The 23,181-nt window shown below is 31.7% G+C and overlaps 1 protein-coding gene across 1 annotated transcript; it reads left to right on the top strand.

Annotated features, from left to right (window-relative positions):
• Positions 1 to 16,339: 16,339 nt before the first annotated feature.
• LOC115981401 (NAC domain-containing protein 2-like) lies at positions 16,340 to 20,544 on the top strand. Its single transcript, XM_031103538.1, has 3 exons — positions 16,340 to 16,816; positions 18,571 to 19,170; positions 20,392 to 20,544. Exons 1-3 carry the CDS (start codon positions 16,340 to 16,342, stop codon positions 20,542 to 20,544), a joined length of 1,230 nt encoding a protein of 409 aa, XP_030959398.1.
• Positions 20,545 to 23,181: the final 2,637 nt, after the last annotated feature.

Here is a 23,181-nt window from a genome sequence, read left to right on the forward strand (position 1 = left end):
GCTATACTTTCTCGAGCACAAAATCATATGATATGTACTAAGTGTTCATGATTGGCTAGTAATCAATGGTGAGATGGTTATTTATGTCTTTCTCAATAAGTTCAAGTTCGACAATCAAAGGCATGTGACGCCAAAATTAAGATTATGTGATCAAAAACTATAAACATCTTCCCATACAATATGCACTACAAAGCTCAAACTAGTGAAGTGCAATAAATAAGCTCATCCAAGCTAAACAAGGTACATATACACGTTATGTAAAAATAAATTGGTCAACCTTGACACATTTTGCTTCCCTTTTCCTTTTTTGTTGTTGTTGTTGTTGTTGTTTTTTTTTTTTTTTTTTTTTTTTTTTTTTTTTTTTTTTTTTTGAAAAGAAATAACAAAAACAACCTAGAATGAATGCATGAATGTTATGCAATGCAAATCCTAGAAAAACAGAAAGAACAAAAACAACAAAGGGGAATGGTCACAAAGAGTAGAACGATGAAGCACAAAGATCATGAAAGCCAAAGATGATTAAGGACATAGAATCACACCAATTACTTGATGAAGTGTCTCAAACTTACTTCTATCAAGAGGTTTGGTAAAGATGTCAGCATTTTGACGTTCAGTAGGGATATACTCAAGAGTCACAATCTTTCTTTCAACCAAATCCCGAATAAAGTGATATCTAATCTCTATGTGCTTAGTCTTAGAGTGTTGAACAGGGTTCTTAGAGATATCAATAGCACTGGAATTATCACAATAAATAACCATGGTGTCTTGTGATATTCCATAATCACTTAAAAGCTTTTTCATCTAAAGAAGCTGTGAACAACAACTTCTAGTAGCAATATACTCTGCCTCTGCAGTAGACAAAAACACAGAATTTTGCTTTTTACTCATCCAAGCAACAAGATTGGCTCCTACATAAAAACACCCACCAGTGGTGCTTTTCCTATAATCGGCATTGTCAGTCCAATCAGAATCAGAAAATCTAGCAAGAGACAGATTTGACTCTTTCCTATAAAACAATCCATAATCACAAGTTCCACCAACATATTTTATGATTCTTTTAACAGCATTCAAATGTGAAATCTTAGGATTAGATTGAAACCTAGAACATACACCAACACTAAAAGCAATATCAGGACGACTTGCAGTTAAATACAAAAGACAACCTATCATACTTCTATATAATGTAACATCAACAAACTCAGCTGATGGATCATTGGTTAACTTTGCATTCGCAGCCATTGGTGTTCTAGCATGTGCAGCTTTGTCAAGTCCAAATCTCTTAACTAAATTTCTAGCATATTTTGCTTGGTTGATGTAGATTCCAGAATCTGTTTGCTTCACCTGTAATCCCAAAAAATAAGTTAGTTCACCAACCATACTTATTTCAAACATCGCCTTCATTTCCTCTATAAAAGATTGAGTAAGAGAATCATTTGTAGCACCAAAAACAATATCATCAACATAAATTTGAGCTATTACAAAATAATTCTTATCCTTTCGAATGAAAATAGTAGTATTTGCAAATCCTCTTTTGAATCTATGCTCAGTGAGATATGCAATTAATCTATCATACCATGCCCTGGGAGTTTGTTTCAAACCATAGAGGGCTCTCTTCAACTTGTAGACATCATCTGGTCTGTGAGGATCAACAAAATCCTTTGGTTGTTCAACATATACCTCTTCTTGCAACATCCCATTCAAGAAAGCACTCTTAACATCTATTTGATACAACTTGAAATTCAAATGACTTGCTATGGCCAAAAGTATCCTAATGGATTCCAGTCTTGCTACCTGTCACGCCCCAAACTCGATACCCGGATTTGTGACCATGACCGGCATGCTAATATCAAGTTTAAACCTGATATTAACAAGAACCAACTTAACTTTTACAAAACGTTTCCAAAAGCTTCTCTTTTTCTTTTCAGAATAATTTTCTTGTTTCTTTACTTCTTGATATCATTTTTCACTTGATAGTCAGAGCATCTATACTGTACTCAAAATATAACATAATCCACCAATCATTTAATTTCCACACTTTCACATAATGCATCTCTTAATACTTTAAAGTACACAACTTTTTTTAGATCCTAAAATACACAATACAACAAAGCTAAACATCAAATTGCTAATTTAGGATCTATGCATATAAAACTAAAACCAGCTCCTTCCCAAAACTCGACTAAGGCTCCCTCTGCTCCAAAATAAACCTGCTAACTGAAAGAGTGGAAGGGGTGAGCTACACAGCTCAGTAAAGGTAAGATATATGAGAATTCAATAAGGATGCATGTAAATCAGATCATTTCATTCTATAAATATTTGAACAGGAGAACATCTTTTCATGCATAGTATTTTATACTATTCATAATAGCTTATACGCTCTTCATAGAAAATAATTGTTCTCCTTTTCTTATTAGATTAACATTACCAAACCTTTTGGATTAAAATTCTTTCATTTCCTACAAAGTCGCCATACATATATTCTCATTACAAGATAATTATTTTTAACTTAAATAAGATAATCGGCAACTTTGTATTAAGCTAGAAACATCTTGACTAATAAGAAAACTTTTCTTTATAAACCTTATTCCAAAAAAATATCATAACTTTCATAGTCATAAAATTTTAACATTTCATAAAGAACAGGTATCTGATAACTTTTAAACATAACTTGTACTTTCATCAGAAACTTTACCTTTATAGCATAACAGAACTTCAGAAACTTTTATCTTTAATGAACAGCTTTTCTTTTCATCAGAAACTTCTTATTTTCATGAGAGCTTTTAACTTTTCATAATGCATTTAAACAAAATAATTCTCTCATGCTCAATAACATAACATAGCTGTTCATATCATATTGGTTAGTCCATATCTGATAAGCTGTACAGAGAAGGCCTCATCACATTTGGGTGCCCCCTTGTGTATGATATTGTCCCCTTTGGGAGGCCTGATGGCACATCCCCTTCAGGTTTTGTTCCTCCCCGCCGTCCGTACACATTGGGGAGAAGGCCTTATTCAGATTAGAGTTACGAGCAACCCCATTTCCTCTACTTTAAATGGCCTAGAGTTACGGGCAACCCCATTTTCTCTACTTTAAATGGTCAAACAGATAACATATTTCCATGGAAAGCCAGTAATTAACCCCTACTAGCCGAGTTCAGATTACCAGAGGACATAACCCGAAAACATTTCATACTTTACATCATACTGAAATTTCTTGTTTTCCATGACATTTCATGATAATAGCATTTCCATTCTTTTCTTTAAACATCATGTTCGCGGAATCAGTAATAGCATCAATATGCTGAAATCATATACATAAGGTTTCGAAAGCTCACGAACATATCTTTGTCCGAATAATGATTACATGCCATATCTCTAATCAAAAACATTTTAATGCATAACATACTTTAAAATAATCTCATGACTTACCAAATGCCTATATAACTTATCCCTTACCTGAAAGCAGAGGAACCGAGAGCCTAAAGTCGAAGGAGCTTAGACTTGGATACTGGTAACACCTAAACCAAATATCAAGCTTATTACTATCCATAATTTCCTTGTCATAAACTTCACATTCATCTCAAAGCCTATCTCTTAGAATCATGGAAGTCCTAATCCCACCTCAAAGAGGTTCCCACAAACACAAAATGCATTCATCAGACAACATGATGTACTAAATCATAGAGAAACCAATTCATAAAATTTATATATGATTCTAACACACCAAAGGATGAGCATATTAAATTATAGCTCAAAACATTCACCCTAACTTTAGAATTAAATCCTCAAAATTAGGCATGTCCCTTACTGTTCACTGTTCTATTCCAGCAGCATATGCCCCATTTGTAAAATACAAACGGGCTGTCCAAACACATCCGATTGTTATGAAATTTTACATAACTACTCCCCTGTATGTCCAGTATGTACCATAAAAATTTCGGAGTCAAAGCATAAACCAATAATTTACTAAAAATCACACAAGACAGTATACTCAAAACTGTCCTGACAGAATTTCTTGCAACTTAAAAATTAAACCATTATTTTTATGTTCATCCAAATGCAGTGAGACCACTTCTATAAAAACCATGTGTGCCTTAGAATTCATAAAAACTACCCCTTGCATCCTAATTCACATACAGAATTTTCTTAAAAAGTAGTAAACATCAAATCTGTCACAGAGACAGCTTCAGTACATAATCTTACAAAATCATCAACAAATAGCAATAGGTCTTAATTTAATTTGGGTATTTTATACCTATAGTATACATATTAAAATACCCTAATAAGAATTCAATTGATCAAAATATCATCAAACCTTCAAGTAACTAAAACAGAATCACCAATTCAGTTTCCAAAATCAGAGTAGAGAACAAAGAGGGAAAGTAAGCAAACAATTATACTATCCAAATACACAAAATCAGATGAGGTTTAATTACTCACCCACACACTTTGAAGATGAAACCTTAAGGCTAATTGTTTAATTTCTTCTTTAAAGAAACTAGAATTTTTGGTGAGAAAGGAAGAGAGAGATGTTGCCGTGTAAGAAGGGAAGAGGAAAGAAGAACAAAGAAAGGGGAGAAAGGAGTAGAGAAAGAGGAAAGTGAGCTGCTGGACTTCAGATGCAGCAAAATAAAGATAAGTCAAATTGACTTTAGGGGTGGGGTACGTGGGATGCTAGGGAAGAAAATATCCCACCCCTTTTCAACTTTTTTTTTTTTTCTTTGCATTCACACTTTTATATATATATATATATATATATATATATATATATATATATATTCTTGCATTCACACTTATTTTTCTTTGCATTCACACTTTTTTACAAGAATAATATTATTTTACACACACACACACATATATGTATAATATATCCTTACCTTTATACACTAATTAAACACCAACAATTATATATCTAATAACTTAAACCACTTAATATAATTTTGCACATACTTAGTATATATTTAAAATACCGATAGCAATTCAATTATGTATAATCTTTACAATTCTCATTCAATGGCATTATAAAATAATATGCTTATTAAATACTCTTCTATTATTTTTTGTAAGTAAGTGGCTTAAAAATAATAATTAACCACTTAAACACATAGTTTAATTATAAAAATTGGGTCGGGGTGTTACACTACCGATGCAAAAGTCTCATCGAAATCAATCCCTTCCACTTGTGTATAACCTTGAGCAACAAGTCTTGATTTTTTTCTAATAATAGTGCAATGTTCATCTGACCTGTTCTTAAAAATCCATTTAGTTCCAATCACATTTACTCCTTTAGGTCTAGAAACTAATTCCCACACATCATTCCGAACAAATTGATGAAGTTCTTCATGCATAGAATTAACCTAAACAGCATCTTGAAGTGCCATATCCACTTTTTTCGGTTCAAATTGGGATAGATAGCATGAGTGAGTAATTATATTCAAGGCTTTGGATCTCAATCTCATGTTATCATTCAGACTACCCAATATATTTGTGGCACGATGATTTAGCTTTACTCTAGAAAATGGACCTTTGACTAGAGATGTGGAGGTACCTTTTGGTTCTAATGGAGGGCTAAGTTTTGTACTTGTTGAGTTTCATGAACCGGTGTGGAAGGTTTTGAACTTGATGGTACTGACACTGTATCATTCAACAATAGCAGCTCTTCATCACTGTGCTTCCCCACATAATCATCAGAAAGAGAATCATCAACCCCCATAGTCTTTTCTTGAACCGGAGAAGTGTTTTCTAAATGAGTTTAGTTTGTGTAAATTAGGGTTTTTCTTTTCGCTCTTTTTTTTTTTTTTTAATATTAATGTGAAAAATGTGATAGATTCTTTTTTTTTCTTTTTCTTTTTTTTAGAAGAATGTGATAGATTTCATATGTTGCTCACAGGTCAGGTTCACGTGGCATTGCACTATTGTCAACAATTAGAATGTGAACAGAACATAATTCATCATTTATCACAACATTGGAAGATTACATGATTGTTTTGGTTCTCAGATTGTACACTCTATACGCTCTACTTGTAGAAGAGTACCCCAGAAAATATCCATTGTTGCTCTTTGCATCAAACTTTTCTAGGTTCTCCCTATCACGCAGAATATAACAATCACTGCCAAATATTCTAAAGTATTTGACAAAAGGCTTCTTTCCTCTCCAGAGTTCATAAGGAGTTTGCTTGGAATCTGGTCTGAAATACACTCGGTTGAGTGTATGGCAAGCAGTGTTAACTGCTTCTCCCCAGAAGGACTTGGGCAACTTTTTGTTGTGTAGCATGACACGAGCCATCTCTTGAACAACCCTATTCTTTCATTCCACTATTCCATTCTGTTATGGTGTCTTGGGTGAAGAGAACTCTTGATGTGTGCCTTGATCATTGCAGAAGGTAGCCAATTTTGTGTTTTCAAATTCTCTTCCATGATCACTTCTGATTGTGGCTATCACAGTGCCTTTCTTAACTTGCAATTTCTTGCATAAGTGTATCATCTTTTTAGGAGCCTTAGCTTTATCTCTCAAAAGCACAACCATCTAGTAATATCATTCACAACAACTAGAATATACCTCTTACAACCTAAACTCTGAACTCTGGCAGAACCTATGAAAACAATGTGCAACAACTCTAGAGGTCTTGAAGTTTGAACATCAGTTATAGACGGATGTTTAGACTTCACTTGTTTACCCATCTGACATGGTCCACAGATGCACTTGTCTATCTTCTCAAACTTGGGCAAACCAATAACGACATCACAGTTGGAAATCTTCTCTAATTGCTTGTGACTTGCATGTCCCAACCGTTGATGCCATAAGTCTACTTGATTGATTTTTGCACTAGAACACTTGTAGCTTATACTTGGTGTTATACCATAACAGTTGTTAGCTGTCCTCACACCAATACACATACAGTCACATCCTTCATCAAGTATCTCACATTCATACTTGGTGAAGAGAACATTCAAGTCATTGTCACAAATCTGACTGATGCTAAGTAAGTTAGCCTTCAACCCATCAACATACCAGACATCTTCAAAAACTGGCAAGCCAAGAATGTCCACAGTTCCAATGCCTCTAATCACAGATTTGCTTCTATCTCCAAATGTGACTGTCCCAATCTTTCCTTCAAAAAGTGACTTGAACAAAGCTTTATTTCCTGTCATATCCCTAGAACAACCACTATCCAAATACCAAAGACAAGAATCACGTGCCTTTAAGGCGGTTAAAGCAGTATAACACACATAATTGTCATTACATGTAATTATACCAAGATGCTCAAGGAATGATTTAACAAAACCAACAAGAGACACAAACCACAAGTAAATAAGTTGGAACAAAAGCAATAAGATCTTCCAAGAATCCATGACAACAGGGGTCAAGGATCAACTCTTAAACCAAAGGATCTAAACACTAGAGTTAACCCGCTCTGATACTACTTGTATGTTTTTAGACCCCTGTAAAACTAGATTATTTAACCTAATTAATTAACCAAGTGAATACTTAGGTTTATTATTCAGATATAGGTTAAAAAAAACAATCATATCACGTAAAGCAGTGGAAATATAAAGAATACAATGATATGATAATTCAGGAAAACCAAACCGATAAAAAACCTAGGGAGGATTTAACCTAACTATCCTCAAGGTAAAACAAATCCACTATGAAAGAATTGAAGTTTACACAATAACGACTTAGACCACTAACATCCTATTGCTATCTCGAGTAGGAAACTTACAATACTACCACGACCACGTGACAACTTCGAGCCCACGGACTAATTCTTTCTTGGATTCACAGCAAGTACAAGCACTCCTACTTGTGTATCTTTAAGCTCTTGAAAACAACAACTGAATTGATCACCAAACTCTTTACATCAATCTTGAGATTGGAAACCCTAAGTGTGTATGAAGGCAAACACCTCTAGATCTCACAAGAGATTCACACACACAGCATAAAGAGCAATCTGCACGAGCTTTGATCGATCGAGCCAAACAGATTTACATAATAAATCCTGCAGTACACTCGATTTCAACTTTACACTTAAACATACTTTGACCAAGTTTAATACAAGACTAAACGTTTTGATTATGGTTTGTCAACATTACAAATTGAAGTTTTAATACATTTAAACCTAAAGTTTTAGAACCCAACATAGAGTATTAGAAATAAGGTGATAATTTAAAGTGAGACATGTTCAATTTTAAGTGAGGTGGGTTCAATTTTAAATGAGGTCATTTCTCATATGTTTGTAAATAGTTTAACCGATTAAGATTAAAATTTGTAGTTCATTCCTTTTTTAGAAAACTTGTAAATATAGAATATTAGGTATAACGTATTTTAGACCTAAAGTGACAATTTTAAGTGATGTTTCTAAAAAAAATTATATTCTTGACATATTAAAGTATATTTGACTAATAATTTTTTCTTGCTTTTAAAAACCTCTGGGTTTGGTTTAAGTTTAGCTTCTTAACATACTTTTTTTTTTTTTTTAATTATATATTCTTGACATACTATTTTTCTATTTCTTTGTTTGTATTTGTGTCTCATATATCTTCTTTTCTATTTTTTCCCAATATTATTATTATTATTTTTTATTTATGAATATTATCTAGGGTTTGGTTTAAAGTTATGTTCTTGATATTGTTTGTCTATTTCTTTATTTGTGTCTCATATACCTTCTCTTTCTTTCTATTTTTAGTATTATTTTCTTAATTCTGTCTTCTTCTTCTTCTTCTTCTTCTTCTTTTTTTTTTTTTTTTTTTTTTTTGTGTGCAGACAGGAGATCTAGTGATTTGTAGACTGAGAAGGCATTCCAAATCTCTTCCATATATGAGTGTATCAAGTAGTCAGAGTATAACTATGATAAATCATACTACAAATTTGTCAAATCAGGTTATAGGTTTACCAAATCATACTCTAGACCAGACAACAAATATGTCCAATCAAATTTCAAATGTATTAGATCGAATAGGAGAATATTGGTTGTACAGTCAAAATCAGAGTACAGATATGCTAGATCAAATAGGAGAATATTGGTTGGATTTTTTGATGACAAATTCAGGAGAAATAACAATTAATAGGATTCATAAAACCTAAAACAACCTTTGTAATCTCACAATCTTGATAGTAAAAATTTCTCCTCTACATATTTGTATTCTATTTAATCTAAGTTTTTAAATTTTGTGCCAAATGAGTTAATTCAGTGTAAAAATTGGATTTCAATTAAAGTTTAATTTTACATCATATGTCCCATCTAATCTAATTATTTAATTTTTGTGTCAAATGAGTTTATTTAGTGTAGAAAACGAAAACTCCAATATAAATAAACCATAAAAAACCTAATTATATATCTAACTCTACATATAAAATTAGAAAAAAAAATTTTTGAATGATTTTATATTTATGAGTTTTTTTTTTTTGTTTTTTTGTATAACAAAAAAAATTTAAATTTGTTAGTCTTTTATGTAATCTATATATATATATAAAACCGAAGCTTTTGAAGCTTCCACAATTTTCCACGTCAGCACTGCATTAAAAAAAAATAATAAAACAAAAAACAATAAAACCAAAACCAAAAACAAAAACGTCATAAACCCATTCCCTACCCGACTCTGCCTTTTCTTTCCATGCTTTCCCTTTCACGAATACTCTGCCATTACCTTCCTCCCAGCTTTCCCTTTCACGAATACTCTACCATCAGCTCCTCCTCAATAATACCCACGGCAAGCCAATCAGACCCATGGCAATTCAACACCCAACCCATCCAGCCTACCTTTCCCAATCCTCTGCCTCTCCCTCTCCACGGCAAGACCCAACAGACACCTTCTTCAGACCACCGATTTGCCACAAACTGACCACCGATTTGCCACAAACTTCTTCAGACCATCGATTTCGTGGCTTTCCTACACCCAACCCATCTGGCCTACCTTTCCCGATCCTCTGCCTCTCCCTCTCCACGGCAAGACCGAATAGACACCTTCTTCAGACCACCGATTTGCCACAAACTGACCACCGATTTGCCACAAACTTCTTCAGACCATCGATTTCGTGGCTTTCCTATTGTCTTTAATTAGGTTTTTTTTGTCAATTTAAGGATTTCGTCTTTAATTAGGTTTTTTTTTTTTTTGTCAATTTAGGGATTTCAATTCCTAACCCCTTTTTCTCTCTATTCTTTTTTGTTGAAGTCAGGGAAACACTCATAGAAATTAAAATTCTACAGGTTTTGTAAGAAAGTGGAGATGTATTGAAGAGCCTCCCAACCTTCAAAATCTGACAACAATCCGGTTTTGCTTTACCTTCAAGTTTTGTTTTATTTTGCTATCTAGGTTTTTTAGCACATCTGTATTCGTTTGCTTTATTTCTAACTATTTTAGTGTTCTCTCAATTTGAATTGTAACGTTTGCCTCTGTGATTTTAGTGTAGTTATATCAGTTTGTGCAGAAAAAATACAGCTGGTAGGTTTATGTTTTGACTATTTCAAGTTCAAACTTAGAATAGTTTGGATTACTTAGCTTTTTTTGAATTTTAGTTTAGTTATATCAGTTTTAGCAGCAAAAATACTTCAATTTGTAAAAAGAAGGCTGTGTTCCTAAACAATGCTATTTTATGCATAATTGTTAAAACCTAAAGAAATCAACTATGATCAATCTATTTCCAAGCAAAAAGAAAAAAAAAAAAAAAAAAAAAAAAAAAAAAAAAAAAAAAAAATTGAGGTTTTAAAGATTAGTGAGATTTTTGTTTTAGGGGATGGAGTAGTGTTCTGATTAAGTTTTTGTGGGGTGTGCAGGATAAGAGAGTGAATTAGCACTCTACTCCATTTGAGGCAAGGTTGGAGAGAGCTTTGAAAAGTGGTTCTGCTGAGGCTTAAACTACTCATACTCCTGGTGTATGTTAGACAAGCTTATAAGGGTTCTGTTGGATTGTTTTTTATGTTCTCAGCATCTATATTTTTTATTCTTTTGTAAAATTCGATTTGGTTGTTTTGTGACATCTGCTTGCCTGTTGTATTTTTCATGATTTAATATAATTGAATTTATTCTTTTTAATTGTATCCATAATTCTTTCTGCAATGCTGATTTATGATTTTATGAAGATCAGTTTGGTTTTTATATATTCTGGAAGACATTCCCTTCAGCTCCCAGGGAAAGTCCTACATTCTGTTTCTTGATTTACAGCTACCAAAACTTTGCCTCTCTCTCTCTGAGTTTCAGTCACTAGATCAGAATTTTATATAGTTTGATGACTTTTGGTCGGAGATTCCAGTAATGGTGGTACATTTTTGTCTAATCACAATTTGATTTCCAACATCACAACCTTTATTGGCTACTTTATGTAATATTAACAATTCTTATTGTTGGATTTTCCTTTACTTCTTCTGATGTTTCCAATTCGAGTCTAAAATTCATTGTTCCATGTGTCAAGACTTGGTATTTTCTAAAGCACTTTGTATTCTGCCACTTTCATTATAAATATGATTATGCTAATGGAATTCTTATGTGTTGTTTTAGCTGTGGTTCTCTTGTATCTGTAATTGAGTTTGTGCACACACTTAGATAAGTCTTAGGTTTGGAACTTCAGCTTCAAGTAAGTCACCACATTGTCATAGCAACTTATTCTCACTCTCACGCTTATTACATAAATCTCATACTTTGCTATTTCATTTGCCAATATATGTTTCTGTTCCATAGTTGAATAAAGAATTTGATGGAGTACTAAGTTATCCTAGATCTTTCTCATGTTCTCAACTCCAGTTTCAAGTCATTAGATTTTATGAGTCCGTGGATGACAGATGTGGTAGTGTGGACTATATATTATTGTAATTGAAAAATATTTGCCATATCAAATTATATGGCAATCAAAATTGCTTTTGTTTGATATACTGTCCATCGAAGTGAATGTAATTATCTTATTGAGGGTTTGTACAATATTTTTTGAAGTGATTGTACAAAATTTCAAAAACTTGATGTTCAAACCAATGTGCAACTCACTCCAACATTTGTACTCAAGGAAAACAAAAGGGCTTATTCAGGGACTACTACAAAGCAACAAAGGAAGAAGATACAAAAAACACTTTAAAGTTGTCTTTCAATCTCTAAGATTTTCTATGCACAATTTGGTTTTAATGAATTTGTGATTTTGGTACTAAAGACGTATTGGAACAAAGGAAATTTTTTTGCTTTTATGCACAATTTGGTTTTAAATTGAAACAGAGAGAAATTAAACTCTTATATTTAGTTATTTGAGGATACAACTTTACTTCAACGTTTTTTAAATATAATGAATGCATTGAATATTTTGTGGAAGATACGAAATAAATGAAATTGAAAAATAACAATCGATGTTGAATTCCAATAGCTAATGTCACATCATTTGGAAAAAATTGGTAGCTTTCCCGTGCATCGCACGGGTTAGCGACTAGTATACTATGACTATGTACCATTCAATACTAAGTAGGAAATATATATATATATATATATACATACCAATGTTTAGAGAAAATTCAATTAGATTCATAATTAGATTTTGCTTTTGTTAGCTTTTCTTACAAATTAAATTGTTTACATTTTTGCTGTTATTTTTTCTCTGAATTAATAAGTATATTTTTTATACTATTTCTATTCAGATATTTTGTATGCAAAGATATTGAACGTAACAAACTGTAATTGAGCTGAACGATCCTAGACAACTATCTCCATTCGATTTAGGGGATACTATTAGACCAAGTTATTATTTTATTCTGTGTTGTGTTGTACTTAGTAGAGATTCATAGACAATAATTGTGAATTGATATTGTATATGTAGTATCCAGTAGTGATTTTCAAAATTATATACGCAATAGTAATGTAATAAGAAACTTGACCTGTCCAATATCATGAAAATTGCAAAGAAAAACTATTTTAGTACCTTCAAATGTCCTGATCTAACTATCCTATATGTTTAATAACTCAAACCAACATCAATAGCACCACAACAATTCATCATTCTCATACGTACGCACAGGTTACATACTAGTTTTTATTAATAGTCAAAACTTAGAGAAAATCTAATTAGATTTTAATCGGATTCTTAATTTTGCGCCACGTGTCATATTTAATTTTTAATTTTGTGCCAAGTGAATTATTAAGTATAAAAATCTTAAAGAATCCAAATACAATTAGATTTAAATTGGAGTTCAATTTTCTACTACGTGTTCATCTAAGTTTTTAATTTTTGTGGCAAGTGATATATTGGGTGCAAAAACCGAATAGTCTAAAACTAATTAAATTCTAAATCAAATATATATATATATATAATGAGAAACCATTAAATATTTTAAAAATGTATGGTTGAAAAAAAGTATAAACTAATACTATGTATAATTTGAACATTTTCTATAATAAAAAAATGCATAATTTGAACCGTATAATTGTGATTATTTTTAATTGTACTTGTGCATATGCACGAGACTACACACTAATTACAATAATAACACAAAACAATTAGATATATTCACAGCAATAACATAAAAATAATGCTCAAGAGAGAAGAAAAAGGTTATAAAATTATTCAAATAATTCTAATAATTACGATTTGTGATGATTAGTGAGTGTTTACTTCCAAGACAAAGAGTCCAAAATCAATTACTAAAGGAAACAAAAAACCAAAATTAAAATGTTAACCATCCAAAAAAAAAAATTTGATATGCAGTTGCAATGTCAAACCTCTTTAATCCACATTACCCTCTCGGGACATTGCAAATTCATCAAACTCTAATCATATATTATATGGAATTACTTCTTTTTTTAATCGATTTTCTCCTCTTAAATTGCTGAGTCATCAAGTAGGTCCACTAAATTAAGACCTACCACTAAAACATGAACGAACAAAGTTTTGTGTGCGATAGGCCAAATTGAAACTTTTCAATTACAACAGTGCATTCTTCTAAAGACACCTGATAAAACTGAAATGATACAATTTTGAAACAGTCCAAAGAATAGAAATACAAAATGAGCTTTTAGAATTTGTAAACAAACTTCTGCTTTCATCTTATTCTTTTCTCCATTTCCCAGAACTGTAATTTTAATGGAAGCCTCCACCAAAGGCTTGAAAACTTGAACCATACAATTTAAATTAGTGTAGAACATGCTCTAAAGAAATTTAGTTTTCTCAAGAAAAAAAAAAATGCATCTAATAAACGATACTGTCCTTTATATATTCCTCTATTCCTGAAAGGCTTAAAGAAATTGTGTACTTTCATAAACAAACAAGAGTGATCTGAAAATGAATCATACAAACATACAAACACCAATTTGAAAATGTCATCGAAATTTAGAGTTCCCACGAATTAATGCTATATCCCACTGCCGTGTACATTACAATACGTGAAAGTAATTAACTTGCAACATTGTGCACGGGGACCGTGACTCGTCTTACAGTTATGTTATAATATATGGCACATTTAGATTTCAACCATTAGAAATTCAGAGTTCATACCATCAGGAAAGGAAGGGCTGAATTGAAGCACATTCGAAAATTTAGAACACAGACTTTCCAAAAAAATCTCCCAACTAATTAAGAAGCCCTACTAAAGCAAAATTATTACGTACCTCTTTTCTCTGTTGCTCATACTCATGCATTTTCTACCATCCTTCGATCGAACCATTGAACTTGGGAATGGGATAGCAACACGTGACATTTTATAATAAATATGATGATCTTAGTCACATACGCCTACACTCATAAGGACTAATAATTTAGAAGATTATAACATGACTATTCACAAACAGTTTTATCCATTTTCCAAGCACAAAATTTGATTATTCACAATAATCTCAAAGTGAAACCCATAATCTAATTACCTTTATGACTTGGAACACAAACCAAATCGAGACATCACAGCAATAAACGTGCCCCTAGGAATTATTTGTATTTCGAGAGCAATGTTATGTCATTTCACAAAATTGTACATTCCACTAATTAAATTAGTGTACAACCTATTATTTATGTGAGAGGAGATAACATTACTATTGGGGTATTGAATAATTTTTCAACCATTATTGGACAAACCTCATTGTCTACCCCACCACAGTAGCTGAAATAAAAATAAATAGGGAAAATGATGTTACACAATTACTATTGCATATTTCCTTTGAAATCTTGTTTTCATTTTAGTTAAAATTGTGAAATGGTAAAATAATGTATTGAAAACACAATTTCTCCTTTTTAATTGAAATCGTGTTTAAAAAAAATACGATTTTAATCTACGTGGTCGTGTGTACAGTGAGTCTGCAATATTAGCAAACAAGTGATAATCACTACCCAAATAAATAATTGATGTTAAATGCAGACCAACACCATCAATTATTTGAAAACATAAAATTGCTGAGATAACACCGGGAGACATGTATGCTAGTAGTGATTCCTGTTTGTTCACACTCATCAATACATTTTGGGAAAGATTTTGCTGCATACTTGTATGTAGCAATTGCTGCATAATAGGTTAGATGGTAGCAAAACAAAAAGCAAAAAGTGTCCAAAAGTCATGTACAATGTACATGATTAAATAGACCCATAGACACTTGCCAATTTCTTTTTGCTGCCACATAATTAATCATGTATGTTGCAATTGCTACATATAAGTATGCAACAAAACATTTCCCATATATTTAATTTGGACCTAAGACAATAAGTTTTAATATATTATTAATATTTAAATATTATTTACTTAACTTTCTATATTATATATTTTGGCCTAAAAATCATTCTTCTTGTTTTATGAGATGTATAAGTGTTAATTGAGTTCCTATAAACATTTATTTTGAATTTGTTATAAAAATAAAATAAAATAAAATAAAAAATTTATTAGACACACTTGATAAATTTTTATTTTTTCAGTCATGAAGTGGTTTAAGGTTTAAAGGGTGGAAGAGAGAATGCAAAATTCACCTATATTTTTTTATTTTAAAAAATCAATTATCTTTCTAAATCGTTAGAAACCTTCTAAATTGTTAAATCACACCTTTTATAAAATGTTTGGGACACAAAGGGCCGGCTGTACTTGTGTTACTCCTTGCTAAGGTAGGAGTTCTATCTTAAATTTAAAAATAACGTTAGAGATAAAAACACTTTAGCAAATCAAAACAGTTATTGCTTTATTGGTAATTAATAAAGTAGTGTTCGAGTTTAATTAAGTACAAACTGTGACCTAATTAACCTTAACCGACTTTATTTATTTGCTTTCTAAAAAAAAAAAAAGACTTTACCGATTTACTTTTGGTAACCGACTTTAAGAATATATATATATACACGTACTATACGCACGCTTTCTATACCTACAGTTCTACATCAGAAACCAAGAACACGATAACAACAATGGCTGCAATGTTCCCTGTGGGTTTTAGATTTCGTCCCACAGACGAAGAGTTGGTGAGGTCTTACCTTTACCCGAAAGTAACAGGAACACAAACCCAAGGGGATGATCTTATTCCAAAACACGATATTCCAGAACACGATCTTTACGCACCCAACACTGAACCTTCGAAAATTTGGAATCAATTTGGAGGGAAAAATCTGGAAGAAAAACAGGAAGAGCTCGAGCTCTTGTTCTTCACAAGGTTGAAGAGGGTCTCCTCCACCGGCTCTCGCATCAAGCGAACCATCGGCGGAGGCTGTTGGAAAGGCGATGCTTCGGGAAAGTCTGCTAAGAATGTTTTGGAAACAAAGAGTAAAACGATGAAAAGAATAGGATTCAAAAAGACTCTTCATTATAAGAATGATGATTCTAAAGACAACAATCGCTGGATCTTGCATGAGCTTTCCTTGGACGAGTCTTTTCTACGACATGCTAAGGTAAACCTTCTCTCCTATCTTTTTTTATTTTTTATTTTATTTTTTTTTTTGTCTCTCCTTTTTAGAGAACTTGAAAACTTGAAAATTTATAATTTTAGGGTGGCAATTTAAAGTGTGGTTTTTTCTTAGCGTTATTAATACTGAAGAGATTGAAAATTTGAAAACTTATAATTTTAATCTCTCCTTTTTAAAGAACTTAAAAATTTATAATTCTAGGGTGACAATTTAAAGTGAGATTTTTTCTTAGTATTATTAATAGTGAAGAGATTGAAAACTTGTAAGCTTATAATTTTAGTCTCCTTTTTAAAGAACTTGAAAACTTGAAAATTTATAATTCTAGGGTGACAATTTAAAGTGAGGTTTTTTCTTAGTCTTATTAATACTGAAGTGTTTGAAAACTTGAAAACTAAGGCCTTGTTAGGAATTTTTTTTTTTTTTTTTACTCCTCACTCAATTTCCGTCACTCATCACTTAAAACACCCACCCCATTTGGCATCATCACTAAATATTTTTCAATTATTTGTGGGCCCCATACTTGTAACTTGGTGCAGATTTTACTTTTTTTTTTTCCTTCAACCCCCAGTACCCAAACTCACCGAACCCAGTGAAAAAAAAAAAAAAAAAAAAAAAACAAACAAACAAACAAACCCATCCAACGAAGACCAGTGAAAGAAGAAGAAAAGAAAAGAAAAAGAAAGAAAGAACCCAGCCAACGGAGACCAGTGAAAGAGAAAAAAAAAATAAAGAAAGAAAGAACCCAGCCAATGGAGACCAGTGAAAAAAAAAAAAAAAAAAAAAAAAAAAAAAAAAAAAACCTAGCCAATAGAGACAGTGGAGAAGAAAGAAAGAAAATGGTCAAAAGTTGCGACTGACCCTGATAGTGGATCCCTCCATGTGTGTTTAATTACAAAAATGTCATTGAAAACAAAGTTATGAAAACTGAAAATAGCTAAAATGTGTTTTCAGTTTCCATAACTCATTACTAAAAAAATCAAAGAATTGAGTGATGGAAAAGAGTTATTGAAATCCAAACAACCTTTTGAGTCATGGGTTTCACCATTTTTGAGTTATGAGTTATGGAAATAAAATTATGAGTTATGGAAACAGCAAATCCAAACACCCCCTTATAATTTTAAGGAATAAACTAAAGTGACAATTTAAAGTGAGGTCTTTTCCTAGTGTTACTAATACTGAATTGAAAGTTTGAAAAAAGGAAAGTTAGGTTAATCTCTTAGTTAATAGGCTCATGAAATGTTCAAATCAGTTCAAACGGTGTTTTTAACTTTGAAACTACAATAAAATCGCTTTTTTTGTTTTTATCCTTAAAGCAAATATTCTAAAACAAAAGGCAATAGTAGTAACCAAACTATAATATAGCCTCCGTTTTTATTTATTAATTTATTTATTTTATTTAACTATATAGATCCTATTGTTTCAGTAATTAAACCATATAATATCAAAAAGTAACAAATTAAAATATGAAGTTTGCGTATGAATCTGAGGGTTTAATTTATTATTATTTGAAATATTTTAATTTATAATTTTTGCAATCTAATTTTTTTTCCTTTTGTGAAATTTTAGAATTTAATTTGTTATCCTCCTGATTATAGGGTTAATTTTTATGTATTTTTTCTTTCCTTCTTGACGTGTATCGTATTTTTCTTTTTTCCCATATTATTTTCTTGATTGCGACTATTATCTAGGGTTTGGATTAAGGTTACGTTTCTTGACATTGTTATATTCTTATGTTACAGATAGGAGACATGGTAGTTTGTCGACTGCGAAAACACCCTAAAAAAGAAGAGATAATCCCACGCACACGTGTATCAAGTCAGACTAGTCAAAATACAAATTTGATGTTAGAGTTTTTGAAATCAAATTCAAGAGAAATAACAATGGCGCCCACGATGATCCCTGAGGGTTATAGGTTTTGGCCCACGGACGAAGAGTTGGTGCTTTACTACCTTTATCCAAAGGTAATAGGAACACAAACCGGTGAGGACGGTTGTATTCCAGAACATGATCTCTACGCACCCAACACTGAACCTTGGAAAATCTGGGAAGCATTTGGAGGGCCAAATCTGGAAAAAAACCAGGAAGAGCTTGAGCTGTTGTTCTTCACAAGGTTGAAGAGGGTCTCCTCTACCGACTCTCGAATCAAGCGAACCATCGGCAAAGGTTGCTGGAAGGGCGATGCTTCGGGAAAATACGCTAAGGATGTTTTGGAAACACTAACGAGGACAAGAACTGGATTCAAAAAGACTTTCCACTATAAGAGCGATGAGTCTAAAGACAACAATCGTTGGATCTTGCATGAGCTCTCCTTGGACAAGTCTTTTCTGTCCCATGCTATGGTAAACCTTCTCTCTTGAATCTTGATTATTCAACAAATATTTTCTGTTTTCAAAAACTATTTTCTTGACAAAAACCATGTTTGGCAACTCAAAATACATAGAAAACAAAAACTGTTTTCCAAGTCTCAATTTTCCAAGAAAACTAAAAATAGCTAAATGAGGCCAGAGTGAAACAAAAAAATAAATAAGTAAAACCAAAGCACACCAACAATTCTTAAACGTGCAACCAAACCCACCACAACCATCAACCTATATATGTGCACCACCATATTTCATGCTCGTTGTTTATATTTCACGTTCAGCTTTTTGTTGTGTGTTGAAAGATACAATGCCCATGTGTTTAGCGGAAAATTCTTAGGTACTTTCGGAGTATGGAAAAATAATGTCCTCTCCTCTCACATTCATAGTGGACCCCACCATGAATTTAATGAATGAACTACACCATGAATGTGAGAGAATGAAATATCATTCTCCATGGTCCGGAAGTACCTAAGTATTACTCATGTTTAGTGGCCTTGCTTTAACTACTCTGGCAGAATGTGCTTGCTTGTACCAATTGTGCTGGCATAAGATGATATACACACATGTATTTGCCTTCTATTAATAAATTGTTACTAATTAGAAAGAAAAAAAGAGAAAAAAAAAATTGGTTAATCACCTAGTTAATAAGCTCAAGAAATGCTCACTCAGTTTTGTGCTATTTTGAACTAACCAAACCTAGTAAAATTGCTTTTTGTTTATTTCTTAAAAACAAGTTTTTTTAAAAAAATATAAACAAAAGTAGTTACCAAACATAGCCTCGGTTTTTGAATTTTTTTTGTTTTTTATTTTTATTTTATTACTAATTGGATTTGATTTAGATCCTAATGTTTCAAAAATTAAACCTTATAATATTAAAAGTAACAAATTAAAATATGAAGTTTGTATATGAAATTGATGGTTTAATTTATTATAATTATATGAAATCTTTTAATTTATAATCTTTGCAATCTATAAGGATTAATTTTTTTTTCTTTTATATAAAATTTTAGAATTCAAATTGTTATCCCCCCTGATTATAGGGTTTATATGTATTTTTTCTTACCCTCTTGACATATTATTTTCTTTTCTTCTTGACATAGATCCTCTTTTTTTATTATTATATTATTTTCTTGATTGTGACTATTATCTAGGCTTTGGATTAAGGTAACGTCCTTGACATTGTTATATTTTATGTTGCAGATAAACAATCTGGTAGTTTGCCGGCTGAGAAAACACTTTAAGAAAGAAGAGATAACCCCACATACAAAGGTGTCAAGTCCAGCTACAGATTTGATGTTGTTAGATTATTGGAAATTAGATTCAGGAGAAATATTATTTGATCCCCCCAATTAGTTGAACAAACTATGTAAATATTTGTGTGTATTATACGTGATTTTTTGTTTTATTTTCTATTTTTATTTTTCATCGTATCATTATTATTAGATGCATTCACAGCAATAGCATAAAAGTAATTCTCAATAGAAAAGAGAAAGGGTCACAAAATAATTCTACCGATTGCGTTTTGTGGTGGCCATTTGACATTCTATCTTCAATTTTTAAATCCAAGATAAAATTTCAAAATCCATTAATAAAAAAATCCTAAATCCAAAATTAAAGCCAAAAAAATTGGACCAAATGATCACTACAAAATAATAATAATAATTATTATTATTATTTTAATTATAAAAAATTAAAATAACTGTATAAAATTATTTTAAGCTATCTAAACTTTTTTGACGGGTTGGAACTACACTAGGGTGTGGGGGCCATGGCCCTCCAAAATTTTAAAATCCTTTTTATAGTATATATAATTCTGCCAACACTAAAAACTAATCGAGTATTTTGGTTTGATAATAAAAAGTGTGGGGTCAAAGAATTTGACAACCCTGGCCCACTTTATACTAAGCCCAAGGCCCACACCGAGGAGGAAGAAATGCCCGAGGACGAATGAAGAAAGCCCAAATGGCCCAAAAACATCGCCGATGACAATCCTGTTCTCGGCCAACCCAGATCCTAAAAGGGAAGAATGGCACGCCATCGACGACAGCCTCCCAGAGCATCTCAAGAAAAAGGACAAGTACCATAGGACAATCATGGCAGCATGGTGTAGGAACAGTTCAAGGAGAAACTGTCACCTCTGCATTAAATGCTCACAACTAACGTTCTGGCCGCATTAATGAGGAAATGACCTCTGAATAGTGCAGTCTTGGTTGCTGCAACTCACAGAAGGTTTGGGAAGGTGGCTGATGGGACAAACACTAAAGTAGTGACCTGCATGATCAACAGATGGAGGGCAAAGATCGACTAGAAGGGAATATATAATGCGAGAAATCCTCAAGGAAAAGGGGATCGGGAATTTGAAAGAGAGAATATAGAAGCAATTGGCATGATCTTGGAAACCTTTGTAACCAAGCACTGAAGAAAGAATAAGAACACTAATCTCCTCGGAAGAAATGCCTGAGGACAGAATTTCATACTTTAGTCCACGTCCTTGTTATTCAATCCATTCATAACCATGTCTAGTTGTTGTAATCCTCACTAAGACCTAGTTCTTAAACCTATTCTCTATAAATTTATTGTATTGGGCTAGTTGGGGCTAAGTCCACTCATCTAATAGGAAAAGTGCTCAATCTCAATCCCTACAAAAAGCAATCATCAAAAGCGGACGCTATAAGTTGAAATTTTCTATAAAAAAAATTATGAAACAATTTAAAGATTTAACCTACAAAATATTTAGTTAGTACAACGGTGCTCTTAAGAAAAGAAAAGAAAATTATTATTTTAAAACTTATAATCTAAGTGTAACAACTTAAACTATGTAGTATCAAGAAGGGTAAAATGCATAACACACTCTGTGTTTACCAAAATTCATTTCAGTTATTTAATTTTACTTTCGTTCATTTCAGTCCTCTAACTTTCAAGTTTATTCAATTAAGGTTTTTTTATCAACTTTTGTTATATGTTATTGTTAATTTTCCAATTTTAAAAATTTTTCTTCAAAAATTTTTAATTAAAAAATTCAAGTAATGGTTGAAAAATATTTTCTAGATTTTTTATAAAAAAAAATAACAAAAGTTGACGAAAATGACTTAATTGAATAAAGCTGAAAATTAGAGGACTAAATGAACAAAAGCAAATTTAGGGGACTAAAATGAATTTTGGAGAAACGTAAAGGGTGGGTACGTTTTAAGAAAGTATTAAACTTGCATTTTATTCTAGCTATCAAGAACAATGAATTAAAAATTGAATTTTAAAAAAGTATTAAACTTGTAGTTTCAAGAATTAACAAATTAAACTTCAATCCATTGTGTTAAGTATAAGTTGAGGATTTACTTTATTATCTTTTGAAGCCTTGTGATTTAATTTTTTATTTTTTAAAATTTCAAAGTTTAATTTGTTACTTTTAAAAACTATATATAGAATTTAATTTGTTACAAGCTAAAAATGAAATTTTCCAAAAAAGAATTGACCAACTGGTCAAGTTCAAGCCGTTATAGCTGGAGACAAGGTGATATTTTCTTTTTCTCAATTTTCATTTTCTATTGTAAAATTTGATCTTGTTTCTATTGAAGTTTGCATCACCCATTTCTTTGAAGGCTTCATTGGTTCCACTAAAATTTTATTACTCACTTTGGTAGAAAATTTTATAAAGATAAAGATAAAATCTTTATTACAAATTTTATTATCCATTTCTTTAAAGATTTCATTGTTCTTTTACTCAACTACAAGTCACGATTTCAGTATAAAAAGAAAGTGTATATACGATTGTGTACAACAACATTGTGACATAAACACTGACTATTAACAAAATTATCAAAACTTGGCAATAATGACATAAAATTACTTTTTTGGGGGGCATTAAGTGCAGCGCAATGGCTTGATGAATATTGACTTGTCATAGGCTTATTTTACTTATTTATCTGTTAAGTTAAATGCCGCGAATAATTGCGATAAGAAATATAGCATGATAAATTTAAAGAAGGTGCACCT

Source organism: Quercus lobata, chromosome 3, assembly GCF_001633185.2.
Source record: "Quercus lobata isolate SW786 chromosome 3, ValleyOak3.0 Primary Assembly, whole genome shotgun sequence".
Classification (NCBI taxonomy): Eukaryota; Viridiplantae; Streptophyta; class Magnoliopsida; order Fagales; family Fagaceae; genus Quercus; species Quercus lobata.